Source organism: Harmonia axyridis, chromosome 1 (assembly GCF_914767665.1).
Source record: "Harmonia axyridis chromosome 1, icHarAxyr1.1, whole genome shotgun sequence".
NCBI classification, from domain to species: Eukaryota; Metazoa; Arthropoda; class Insecta; order Coleoptera; family Coccinellidae; genus Harmonia; species Harmonia axyridis.
Window position 1 is genome coordinate 4,553,784 of NC_059501.1, and position 13,938 is coordinate 4,567,721.

Below are 13,938 nucleotides of genomic sequence, written 5' to 3' on the forward strand. Positions count from 1 at the left end.
AGATTCAGTTCTATTGTATAATTGTGATCCAGTCATATTTATGGTGTCTCATTTAAACAACACCACCTCCCTCTGCATCTCGAAAACGGTAATTAATTTAAATAATTAGTTATGATTATCATAGAAACCATAAAAATTACTAAAAAAACTTTATAGAATTTTTCGAATATCTCGAACAGAAACCAAGACATAGCGAAATATTTGAAACAGCCATTTTTCAAAAACTCCATGTAACTCGACAGAGAATCAAGTGTGAGTCTTTGACCTTTTTTTAAATTTTTTATAGATTTTCAACAGTCTGTACCTTTTCAACCGAGCCGAATCGGACAAAATGGTAAAAGAAAAAAGTGTTTCCTTTGACCTCAGAAATCTTCTATTGAAATTTACGTACAAGTCAAAGACTCAACCTGTATAATATTATCTGATTTCTTATTATCTCAAAAAGAGATCGGAGGTCTTGAAGATTTTCTCTCTAAATCTTATAGTTCTCGAGATACTTTCAGTGAGCATTGAATTAAGTACACCCTGTGCCTTCAGGGCAAACGTCAAGAAATCTATGTCAGCTGGTGTAGTACAATCCTACCAACCTACTACAGCAGATATTCACATCTCGCGTATTTTCTCCTCTCCTAACATTGTGCAACTAAACAAGTTCCTCAAATAACGTCTAATAACAGCCCATTTGACAGCCCGATGAAAGATACAGCTCCTAAACACCGCATTACAGGCTTAGCAGCGATTTGAAACGTATACCGATCGAATTGCATCTAAATACTGCGCCCGTATACTCTCTGTCTGAGGAACCTTCGCACGATGTGAAGTAAGCGCATACCGCACCGCATGGTACCGCATCAAACCGCATCAACGCTGATAACTCAAGATGCGATGGGGCTTGTAATCGATCGTCGTCATCCTACCAAGGTCTTTGTCTGCCGCATCACAAAGACGAGGGTATCGATTACGCTGGTACCATTTATTCGCATTTTGCAGTGGCGTGTCTGTACCTTCAGTACAGGGTGGGCAAATAAGCGAGGTAAGCGGCTATATCTCAGGATCCACTCATCGTAGAGACTTGCGGTAAAAAATGTTACCACTAAAGTGTACAAGAGAACACACTGGAAATTGTTTTGAAGTTCATACCTCTACCGCTAGGGGGCGTAATAGCTATCGTCGAGTAGAAAAATGAATTTTACTCGAAAATGTTTCATATGAAGTTGAAGGAAAAATATCATCACTGCAATCCGTGGAAAATTCTCTATCTTTTTGAATTGTCACTTTCGATTTTACGATATCAATTAAGGGTAGGTGAAAAGGAGAAATCTGACTGATTGAAATACCTGTAACTTCAGTTTGGCTCAACATTTTTGAGCAAATTAGATCTCGTCTGAGAGATAATATCTTGTTTATTGAGAACAAAATATATTCATGATCAATTCGTTTTTGCTGCTTTCTATAGGGGGCGCTAAGTCAGAAGTTCATTGTTTTGTTCATATATCTCCGAAATTTCAATTGTAATGTTAGGATTTTCTAACAGAAACAGAAATTCCATCAAATTTGCATGAAAAAACCTGCAGGTCGCAAAGCGATAGTTTCAGGCGTTCTGAAGTTATGGCCGAAAGAAGATATTCTTCAACTGATGCACTGCGAAACACCAAATTGTGTCTTTAAGTTCTGACAGAAACAGAAATCCCATCAAATTTGCATGAAAAAACCAAAAGGTCGCAAAGCGATAGCTTCAGGCGTTCTGGAGTTATGGCCGAAAGAAGACACAATTTAGTTTTTCAGTGCATCAGTTAAAGAATATCTTTTTTCGGCCATAACTCCAGAACGCCTGAAGCTATCGCTTTGCGACCTTTTGGTTTTTTCACACAGATAGGAAGAAGAAACTCATAGTTGAAGAACTTGAGAGAATGGTAAAATTGCAACAACTTCCAATTGTTTAGATCTGCAGTATCGAAAATAGGTATAGCTGTGATGATAGCCCAACTTCGGAACGAAGACGGCACTTGAAGAAAAAGAATGCCATGACAGTTAGGTCATTTTGAAAACGACATATACCAAAAATAGAGCTAATCACACTAAAAGCCACTCGAAAAACTGGATGAAAAATGCCTAAATAGAGTCAAAATAAACTGGATAGATGTGAAAGTAGCCTCTATTCTGACTGAGTCTGGCGGTTGATGGTTTTAAATTGTAACATGACTGATGTGTGTATATTGACCTTAATTTTACTCTCATTGCGAACGCATATCTTTTTTCCGAGTTTGTTAAGTAACCTAACCTAACCCACGCATCCCCAGCTTCTACCTCAAACACGCCACTGCGCCTCACAAAGACGGGGGTATCTGTTACCCCGGTACCATACATTGGCATAGACTGGTAGCCCGATTGAAATGTTGGGTCGCGTATGCCAGTTTTGGCGAAAACAATGCGCTCCACCAGGTGGAAAAACCGCACTTGGGTATCGGTTTCGTAGTGCGCGGTCCGGTATGTAACCGGATACTTGATGGGCCTCTTAAACGTCCGGACGTATCGTTTGAGGGTTCGTTAAATAGTGGAATTAAGTCATTAATGTGATTGAAGGGAGGGGGGATGATTGGTTTGGGAAGAATTAAGGAGCCGGAGGATTTTTTGGTTTTGTTGTCTTGTTTTGTGGTACTTGAGACGGTTGTTTACGAAATTGTCGATTGAATCAGGTTTGAGGGAAATAATGGTTTGGTTCTTCACTTTTGGATCGGTTTGGAGCTTGAAAACCAAACAATGGAAAACACATTCACCTGGTGGCCCAAGTTATCGTATACAGGCAATATCTAGCTCATTTGAAAAGATAATAAAAAAATAAAAAATTCCTTTGAATAACATCAAAGTACCTTCCCAATAATGTATAAAAAAGGTTCTTACATTTGACAGCCCTGTGGTAGCTACCCCTAACTTTTTATTCTCAAATGGCACCCCCTATATATTGTTAGTGGAAATTGCGTGTCATTCTATTTGAAATACAACGATAGCACATCCTTTTTATTTTTCCATTAATAACAACAAAAACATTAACATTTTGTGAAGTATGAATTGCAACCAAAAAGCCTACTATGCAATTCAAAAAACGAAGAAACATTTGAAACAAGTGTTCAAAATTATTTATTATCTTATTATTTATCGGTTTTTTCAAATAAAAAATTCATCTACTTCTCATATGTGAAGTTTGTACAAACAAACAAAAAGCTCCAGATAAAAGAGTCATCTGTCAATGTTTGTATCAGTCACACCAACTGCCAAGATGCAATACAACAATACAAAAGTCACAAAATTATTATCTGAATCTTTTCGTTGAATTTCGACAATATTTCACAAAACTAGACTGAAGAAATAGAGAAAATATCGTCTAATACTCGTCGCAGAAGACAATTCCAACACTTATGCTTTCTAAACATTCATGTTAGATTAGGAGCCCATTCTGCAACTTGTTTCAGAATATACTATTTCAGCGTGGCCGTCGATACTGATAAAGTCCAATATATTTTAAGTAATATAAATGTGTTAGGAAGTAACTGCACATCATTATAGAAAATACAAAGTAACGATATTGCATTGAGTTTTGAATCGGGAATTCTAGATAATTCCTTCTTCAACAGCTTGAATTACCATTCAATGTATATTTCGTTGGCTATTTCTGAATCCATTTCATATAGTTTTGTAATTCTATTCAAATCAATCGAATAGACTTTTTTAGTACACCAAATGAGAGCGAACAGTTCAGGGAACGAGCGCTTAAGAATCCTCATATCTGCTGTTCTCAAAATGTATTAATTGGTAAATCTTTTTTTGTGATAGTTGTACATCACTTTCTCTGAGGACATCTGGCAATCTCCCCAACAAAAAAAACTGAAAAGATTAGTAGGTTCGTCCTCACTTCATTGTAACATAGGAACTAGGAACGCCCTTTGCAATGATACCCTATTACGATAAAGGCTTATATAAAAACATGTATGCAATACCCTGTAATCATGCAGTTAACAAAAGAACGACCAACAATATGACGAGGATATTGCATATGAATGACAATTTAAAATCTCTAGATAACGATAACGAAATCACTGATAGCAGAATGATATATAATTTCATATTCTGTTCTTGAAATTCCATATATTATTCGGGGATCACATATGCTTCAAGGTATTCAAACGGATTTTCACCACTCAATTAAAATTAGAATGGTAATTGAAATATGAAGCTTCTAGTAACCGTAAAATCATTTCAAAGCTCACTGAGAGCCGGCCTGAGAGCATCTCGAGAGCTATAAGACTTAGAGAAAAATTTTCAAGAAGCCCCGATCTCTTTTTTCAAATAATAAGATATCAGAAATCATATCGTGAATATATTGCTTCGTCCTCGAGTTCCCGATTAAATATGCGAATTTGTATATTTGGAATCCAATATTTTTTCTAATTGTCGAATTCATAATTAGCAGAATATTTATTATTTTATGTATCTACCTACTGACATCCAAGGTTTGGCAACTTTTGCTCTCCTAGTGTCATCGGTTGCTTCACGTCGTTTGGTGCGCTTGAAGTTTGTTTTCTGAATTTCTGATATATTTAGGTAGATATTTATTTCAATATATTTTGAGTTAATATGAAACGTTGATTCACCAGGGGACATAAGAAGTGCGTTCTTTGTGGAAAATCTCGCGAATTGAGTGATATTCGTATCACTGATATGTTTCCATTTTCGCGCGCTTTATGTCAAATATGATAGTTCATGTTGGGGACAAAATTTGCGTACTGAAAATGACATATGCTCCCTCTTTCTATGTTTTTCACTCTGAGGATCTATACAATTGAATTATCAATCATCGAGTGTCATAACTAAGTTTCAGTTTAAGTTTAATGATCTATCTAGTGATGTGATAATGACCCCCCGAAAAGTATGAATGATCTGTTGATCAGTTACAGTGTTCCCAAATCCTGTATTCATTTCAACTCTTTATCCGTTCAAAATGCAAATAATAGCCAGTCGAAGCGACAACCTATAATCCTACCGTAGATTGTTAACAACCAGACATTCAAGTGATCTTGAGCGTAAAGCATTCTCTAGTCAACATCCACACACAATGCCTAATTATCCACCCCATTATACTTGAGACCACAAATGCCGTCAATGTCATAAATCTATCCCCATACAACCCCACAAGGCACGTACACTTCCTTTTCAACCTGTTGAGAGCAAATTCTGCCGCTTCTGCTGAAGAAGTTTTGGGAGATATCCGAGAAGTTACTCGACCATTCGAACAGGTGAATGAAAACATTACAAATTTAGCAATAAGGTTTGAAATTTTCTTTTTCAATTCATAATATATCCACTCAGGAAGAAAAAATAGGAAAATATCGATGAAAAGTAATTTTTGAAAAATTTGCAACTCCGAAATTATAAAAGCTGCTACGACTTTCATATTTGGACTCATCCTAGAGATACATGTGTTGTGTAGTATTAGAGAAGTTTGAGACATCAAAATTTACGCAATGTTAATCCATATCCAGATGATTACAAATTGAATGATAAAAAACAGCATATTGTTAATAAATTCTATTCAGTAATCTACAGAAATTGATTAGTCCATAATTCAGTGAAAACTAAAGCATATATAACGAAAAACATTTCGATCCAAATGTGTATACAAATTAAAACTTAATCAATTCATAGATAATAAGAATTTGAGTCGGAGGTGAATGACATTTGATTTAACGAAATTAAGTTGAATTAATTCAATATGTTTTCATGATACAAAAGTTAGAACGAAATATATAATGAAATATTGACTTCATGACTCATTTAATTGATGAATAATTTTCCAATGAGAGAGGTTCATTTTGAATAGCCCGCCTTCTAGACAGCTGTATCTTTTGAAGCTTCAGATTTTTTTTTTGGGAGACACGTGAAAGATAAGATCTATGTATGCCAATGCTCCACAATCGATTCAAAACCTCAAAGATAGTATTCGTGAAGTTATCGAAGACATACAACCTCAAATGTGCAAATTGGTCATGAAAAATTTCATGAAAAGGATATGGTGCTGCAACCGTAGCCTTGGCGATCATTTTTCTGATCGTTTTCTTTCGTTAATGACTTACCTTCCTTTTCACAATGAAATAAACTGCAGTGATTTTTCGTAGAATATACTCGTTTGTATTTCATATCAAAATGAAACATCTCCTTAAAAAACACTTAATCTACTCCTATTGAATAATATATTCATTATTCACATGCTTTTGAGCAATTAATACCTAGTATCTATCAACAAACAACGTGATTTATAATAACTCGCTGCTATAACTCACTATAATAAATCGGAAAAAATGGGTCTGTGCCCCTATTCTGTTGCACAAAAGGGAACATTCCATTATTGTTATTGAGGGGAGAAAGAACTTTGATGATTTTGACGTTTATAGGTAACTTTTGGTATTTATCAATAGAGTTCTTCCTCTATTATTGTTTTTTAGTATTGATTGTTATAGTCATAGTATAGTATTCAACTTGCAGTAATGGTCATAACTCACTTGATGAATTACAGTACTCGCCTGCGGCTCGTGCTGCAAACTTCATCTGCGTGAGTTATGACCTACATTACCGCTCGTTGAGTAATATACCATTATTTAATTAGAAATATACTTTGACTCATTTCTTACCTGCTTTATCAATCCGTTCAGTATTGCCTCAAGTTTTCAATGACTAAACCTAAAATGCAGATGACATAGATGTCGTAAGTTAGCCATATCCAGTTCATTTCTCTTTACGTGAGAAAAATGATTTTTTCAAAATTTCAGAATTTTTTCGCAGATTTAATAGTATATAATATCTAATCTATGAATATATAAATGAATAGCACATTATTTTTCATACTGTCAAAGCATATTCACGGTAGTTACACCTGATGCAATCTAACATATCGACAGAATCCGGAGTACTTCAGGGGACTAACAATGGGCCACTTCAATTCAGTATTAGCCTCGAATTCATTAGTTATTAGTCAACAAAATTATTTTTCTCCTGTTGAAATCGACCTATATCATTTTTATAAGTGTTTTCTATGAGGATGTCGATAAATAGCCAGTACAATACATTTGAATAGCCTTTCAAATAGCCTAATCCATTAACATGACGTTACAATCCTCAACTTCAAAACCGCCGTACGGAGCTAACCAATCCACTAATCGTCCCAAAAGGCATCCAAACCAAGGGTAATTTGCCTACAGCCCCATAACACACGCAAACAGACCACCCCTCTCAGCGGGGTGGCCGGTAAACGCACCCAAACGCTAATGATGATCTCACTAGGGAATTTTAGGGCTTTTGGCATCTTAGTAGCCGCTGAACGTGGGGTACTTGTGCCCTTCTTCTGTCTTCCGTTTCAACAGGTCGAAGACGTGATGTACTGGGCTGTCTGAGGGATAGATTTGTTACGTTGATGGCGTTTGCGGTTTTCAGAACAATGGGGTTTATGATGAGAGGTATTGTGCCTAGCTACGGGGGTGATTCATAATATGGCTTGCGAAGAAGGGGGTTTTGGCATTTTTGTCGGTATTAACGACTTTTGAATTGGGTGTTTTTGTTCGAGGAGATTCGAGGACTTGGTATCTTTATCGTATTACGATTTTTTGTGATTTGAAAAGATACGGCTGATTTCTTTCGAAGCATCATTAGATTTAGAACTCCACGCCAATAAACAGGCCAATTGAAAAGTCCCCAGTCTGCCATAGTAAAACACATTTTTTTTGCAGAATTCGATTTTATTATTCAACATAGTTGCCTTCGTGGGCGATACATCGATTATAGCGATCTTCCAACTTTTCGATACCATTTTTGTAGTACGATTTGTCTTTCGTTTCAAAATAGGGCTCAGTTTCGGCGATTACTTCTTCATTGGCGTTGAATTTCTTTCCAGCGAGCATTCTTTTGAGGTCTGAGAGCAGGAAAAAGTCGCTGGGGGCCAGATCTGGCGAATACAATGGATGCAGAAGCAATTCGAAGCCCAATTTATGCATTCTTGCCATTGTTTTCATTGATTTGGGAAACGGTGTATCGTCTTGATGAAACAGCACCTTTTTTTTTCTTCAAATGAGACCGTTTTCTAACGATTTCATCCTTTATACGATCCAATAACGCTAAATTATAATCACTGTTGATAGTCTGGCCCTTTTGGAGATAATCAATGAATATTATACCTAGCTCATCCCAGAATACTGATGCCTTAACCTTGCCAGCTGACTGTTGTGTTTTACCTCGCTTTGGATTCGGTTCATCATGTGCAGTCCACTCAGCTGACTGTCGATTGGACTCCGGAGTGAAATGATGGAGCCATGTTTCATCCATTGTCACATATCGACGCAAAAATTCAGGTTTATTGCAGTTGAACAGCTTCAAACACTGCCCAGAATCATTAACACGTTGTTGCTTTTGATCGATTGTGAACCCGCGCTTTACCCATTCAGATGATATCTTCACAAATTCTGCTATCTCGAACAACTTTACTTTACGGTTATTCAAAATTATTTTGTGAACTTTTTTTATTTTTTCGTCGGTGACAGTCTCTTTTGGGCGTTCGCCGTGCTTCTTTCCCCTTTCCAGTCAAAATCTGCTGAAACAAAACTAAAGACAGTATGCAAACGAAAACTTTTTTAGATAATAATGGAGGAATTTGTCAAGTTTTCAAAATAACATAAAAACACCCTGTATTAGAGATATATCTATTTATTGCTTTATTCTTGACTGGTATCAGAACTATCATCTGTAGCTCAATGACTAGAACTGATAGAAAAATCAAGTGTTAAAAAACGGTAATATCAAGTCATTATATTTTGCACTAATTTTTTATGTAAATAGCAATTGTTTCGCTATTGATTAGTCGGCTACTTCAAAGGAAACCACTGTAGGCCATAATATTATAGTCTACATGACCTTGAATATCGTCTCGATCAACAAATAAATAAATAAAACCGTAACTCAGGATTGAAATCAATCTCTGTACAACTTTTGTAACACTTCGATTCAATCGCCAAATTGAGTACAGCAAAATCTCTTGTCCATCAGAGTTGACGGTATAATAACTCCTCGATCCAACGACTAAACTTCACCGATAAAAATAATTCAATTGTACCGTGATTCACGTACACCAGTCGGTTCCCTTTGAAGTGCAGAGATTGGATGTCATATGTGCGTAGCAAGTATCTGTATTATGGGAGCAAATTAAATAGAGGGAAATTAACCTTTGCGAAGTTATCAGAGAGAGATGAGTCGCTTGGAGGGAATAATGCCAGTTTCTCCTGGTATACACGGTGTCACAGCAAGCGGAATAATTTGCAATATATCTTCATAATGCAATCACTACGGCAGTCTTTATGAAAGTCTGTCGAAGAGATTACGTTTAATAGGCAATTTTCCAGGAGGATTCCTATGGCCAGGTTCGGGGACTGTTTGATATTGTTCGACGTGCCTTGAGGATGTTTTTTGAAAGATGAATATATGAGATACTTTTTAAATTTAGTTGTATAGCAAGACAACACACTTTGCAATATGTAAAAAATAATTTTCAGAAAATTACATCGTTTCTGGAGCTTTTGAACTCCCTGAAGTCATTGTTGTCAGTTAGGTTATCTAGATGAGATGTACAGGGTCACCCAAACTTGATGCTCTCTGGAAGCATCTCGAGAATTATAAGATAATAAACGAAAAAATCTTCAAGGATACTAATAACAGATCATAGGAATTGATTTCTATTCCATGAAGATAATAAAATAATAATAATATTTTATTCTTTCTTTGAGAAAGAATATACTGTACAGAAGACGTCAAAAAATATATACAGAAAGAAAATTTGAGTAACAAATGTTCTAATTCTGCAAACAAAGAAGTAATTCAAGTATTCGCTGGCACTATAAAAACAATTTATTGACAACAATTCCTTAACCTCCTTCTTTTTTTCAATTTTTACCAATTCGGTTGTTCCTACGGTATACTGGGTGTTCCTAAATTAGAGTTACGGAGGAAAATAAGAGATTCCTTGGATAATTTTAAGAATGAAAAGTCCCATGAATATTTATTTATTTTCGAGATACAGGGTGTTTCTAGTGTGTCGTACTTTTCAGTAATGCTTGTATCACTTCATCAAATCTTTATTAATCTTCGCTACAGAGTGGGTGAATAAGTATCAAAACTTATAATCGATTCATACATTACAGCTTACTAGCTGGATTTTTATAATAATTTGGATTTTCCTGAGGATTACTTGTGAGCTGTTTGAATTTTTTTTCTCGAAATCGATAACAGATACGACAAAACTATAAATAAATCAAAAAGTGTAGTACTGGACCAGAGATTCTTTCACATTTTTCTGAACCACCAGCGGCTTACCAAAAAACAGTTCTGGAGGAAAGAAGCAGGCACCCTTCCAGAAAAAATATCACTGTAGTTTTGCATTGAAAATTAGCATATCACATGATGAAAACTTCAAATTCGAATATCTAAGGCCAATTCAAATTGAATATCTTGTGAAGGGAAGGTTCTATGAGAAAAAACTTGAACTTTAACACCAGTATCTCAAACTCATGTTATAGGACTTTTTTCTTAAAATGATCCAAGAAATTTATAATTTTCATTTGTACCTACAATTTAGGAACACCGTGCAGATATAGTCAATTCAAAACTGATGTCTTCACAAATAAATTGCAATTTGAATGAAACAATATGAATCATACAACACATCCCAGACCATTTTTCTTTGCGAATAACAGTATTGAAATTTTGTGACGAAAATGATACAAAAAACAACGGTTAAGTATACACCGATGACGAATGCAAAAATCACAGATGGCAAATAAGGGGCCGACAAAGCGGATAGATAATGGAAAATAATAAACCTCGGACATAGACGTGCTCGTATTGCAATAAAAGTACTCATATTGAAAGCGAAAATAATCCTATAAACCGTAAAAGCGTTCGAGTTTTTACTGCCGGGTGGATTTCAAAAGAAAGTAAAATGATTATTGGTTCATTTTATGTGGAAATTTTCGTTCTTCATCTTTGCGAGAATTCTGCAATTTTATATCTTGAAAATCTTGGGAGGGGTGTAATTACCCCCAGTACCCCTCATTTCTACGCCCTTGGTTTTTTATTTGTCTCATTGTAAGACACGTTAGGTTTATTTGATTTTTCGAATTAATTTCAATACTGTCAGCTATCTCTCTTCGGTCCATTGTCTACATAAACTTTTTCTATATGACCCTCTGCAAAAAAAGTTGCCCATATGGCTGCCCCAAACACACGAATACGTCAATCATCGCCATAGCCCTCTAACTCCATTTTTCTTCCACAGGATGCAACAACAACAACTAGCTTCCCAACTGGCTCACCACGGAGGCTCTGCACGACCACCACCGTTAAGCCCTACACCCTCAGACAGCGACTCCGACATCTCACTAGGCTCACATACGCCGCCAAGTACATCCCCAGGTCCCCTCCTCTTCGGTAGAACTTCTCCCAACCCCATAACCAGCTTCCGGTTCGGTCCACACTCCCCCGGACCTATGCCCTCCCAATTCCACTTCGGCAACCACAACCCCAACTTCAGAATGGACAGGCAGTCACCCCCTCAACCTAACTTCAGGGTGGACAGGAAGATGATGAGCAGCCCAGACTCAGAACCCTCCGGCACCTACCACCACTCCAGTTTACGGCTGGAACACAACGAATCGCCGATAGATGTCGACTCGAACAAGACCTCGAGTCCTGTCAGAGTTGACAGCCCTCCTCCACGCCATGGCTTGCGTCAATCGCCTCCACCTATGAACCTGATAATGCCAGACAGTCTGAGGATGAACCAAGAGCTTGGGAGTGTCAAGATCGAGACGCCTATGGCTTTGAGGTTAGGTAACCCTCAACAATTACCGTCAGACCACCAGTTAAGGATCCAAGTGAGCTCTCCGAGCAAAGTGTTGAATCATCCCTCATCTCTTCTTGGTCTCTCCCACATCAATGGGGGTATTATGAGAATAGCGGGACCTCAAGCTGGTAGCAACCCCCAAAATTTGCATAGACCGTTTTCTCCCGCGAGGTTAACGTGATACACGCCACTGGAGTGGGACGAACTGTAAATTACGACTCGATGCAATATTGTACATTTTAGGTTATGTATCTATAGATATATATATAAAAGCTTGTGTAAAGTTTCTTTGTAAATATTGTGATTTTAATCTTAAGCGAATTGTGAAATTTGGATTAGGTGATCTCCGTTGTTATAACGCTCTATCTCTAGTCAATTTTTTATCTTGAAAGAAAATAATGTGTGATCTAGGTTTTGAGAAAATTCAGGTTTTCATTTTTAGTATCCCTAAAAAGTATCTTTTCTTCTCTTGATTTTATTGGAAATTGAACATTTCTGAATGAGTTACAAACTTTCTGATTGAATCCTCATAATTTACTCTTACATATAAAAAAAAACATTAAAAATAAAAATTAAAAAAAAAAAACAAATCCATTGAAATTAATTTACAGAATTCTTCAGGGGTTACTTGTACATAAATTTTAATTGATGTTGTTTAAATATACCGGATGATTTTTTTTTTAAGTTGTACAAGTCAAGAATCTCGAAAAGGAAAATCACCCGGTATGTTTTATAGGTATTTCACTCAATCAGAAAAAAAGATTATTGAAGAGAAGAAATTTGAGAAAATAAAAGAAAAAATATTAACTGCCGTCTATAATTTTTATAGATCATCATGAAAACTTTTTGTTGTATTCTTCAGTGTTTTGTTGGTTCATATTCTTTCCACTCTCCTTATGGAATATTTCCGTTAACATCTTTTCGATGATTAATTTAAAAATTTCCATTAGTTTGTGTTTTTCATAACTTGTTTTCAACTGCTGAAATGTTAAGTGGAATTTTTACGAATAATATAACCTTTATCGATTCACTCCTCTGTTTGTACATGTTTGAATGACCCAGAATATTTATTTGGACGGAAATCATCTAAATGCCTCTACGTGTATGACTTCAATATATAGTAGACACACAATATATTATTATAAAATATAAAATATTTATAATTAAATTGATATTGTAGATATGGGAACTCTTGGGAATATAAATAGATTGTTTTCATCGTAGAAGAGTTATGTAATATAAATGCGATATTTCGAAATATTCAATATATATATGAATTATTTAATTTCATTGTGAATTGTATATATTGACTTCCTATGACTTCGAAATATACACATTATATATAAAAGTCTTTTTGATATTCTCCCCTTCCGTTTCCTACATCATTAGTCAACATACTCATTCTTTACAGCATACAAGCAAGTAGATTATGTAGGTATCTAATTCAACGAAACACTTTACCAGTGTCACAAAAAAAAATCCATATTATTTTCACCATTCAATGATGCAGATGATTTTCAGAATAATATAGCCGAAAAATAAGCATTCAACTGACTAAAGACAGAAATTCAAAATTATTAGAAATTTCAAGTGACAATATGTTGATATGCTATAGCATCATGTTCATTAACAGATAAGAGTGAAAACAGGAAAATATACACTCATTTGATCCTTTTTTTATTGCTTAATATCCCTTCCTGAAACGCTCCAATTAAAATTATTCTCACAGTAAGGGAAGTGAAAAACATAGAAAATAGCAGGTAAGCAAAAGTTCATATTGCAATAATTGATTCCAATATTAAACATTTAATTTAAATCAATTCGTGTTTTGAGTTGGTAAGGGGTATTTACTATTTAGTATGAAACAGGTTTGATTTTCAAATCCTACACCGAAAAATCTATAGAAATCTGAAAGGAGTTATAATTTCGTCTTATGTTTATATTGTGTTCAGATAGCTCGATATTATTCATTGTCAGCATGGCAAAACAGCCGAGGAATTGGATAA

General features: G+C 35.6%; 1 protein-coding gene across 1 annotated transcript in view; it reads left to right on the forward strand.

The window, feature by feature from the left end:
- Window positions 1-12,707, forward strand: part of LOC123687244 (homeobox protein SIX3-like) — an 89,856-nt gene extending 77,149 nt beyond the window's left edge. Inside the window, exon 2 of the mRNA XM_045627026.1 lies at window positions 11,366-12,707. Within this exon, the coding sequence (XP_045482982.1) occupies window positions 11,366-12,113 (748 nt within the window). The 3' untranslated portion in view covers window positions 12,114-12,707. The remainder of the gene's footprint in view (window positions 1-11,365) is intronic.
- The last annotated feature ends 1,231 nt before the right edge of the window (window positions 12,708-13,938 follow it).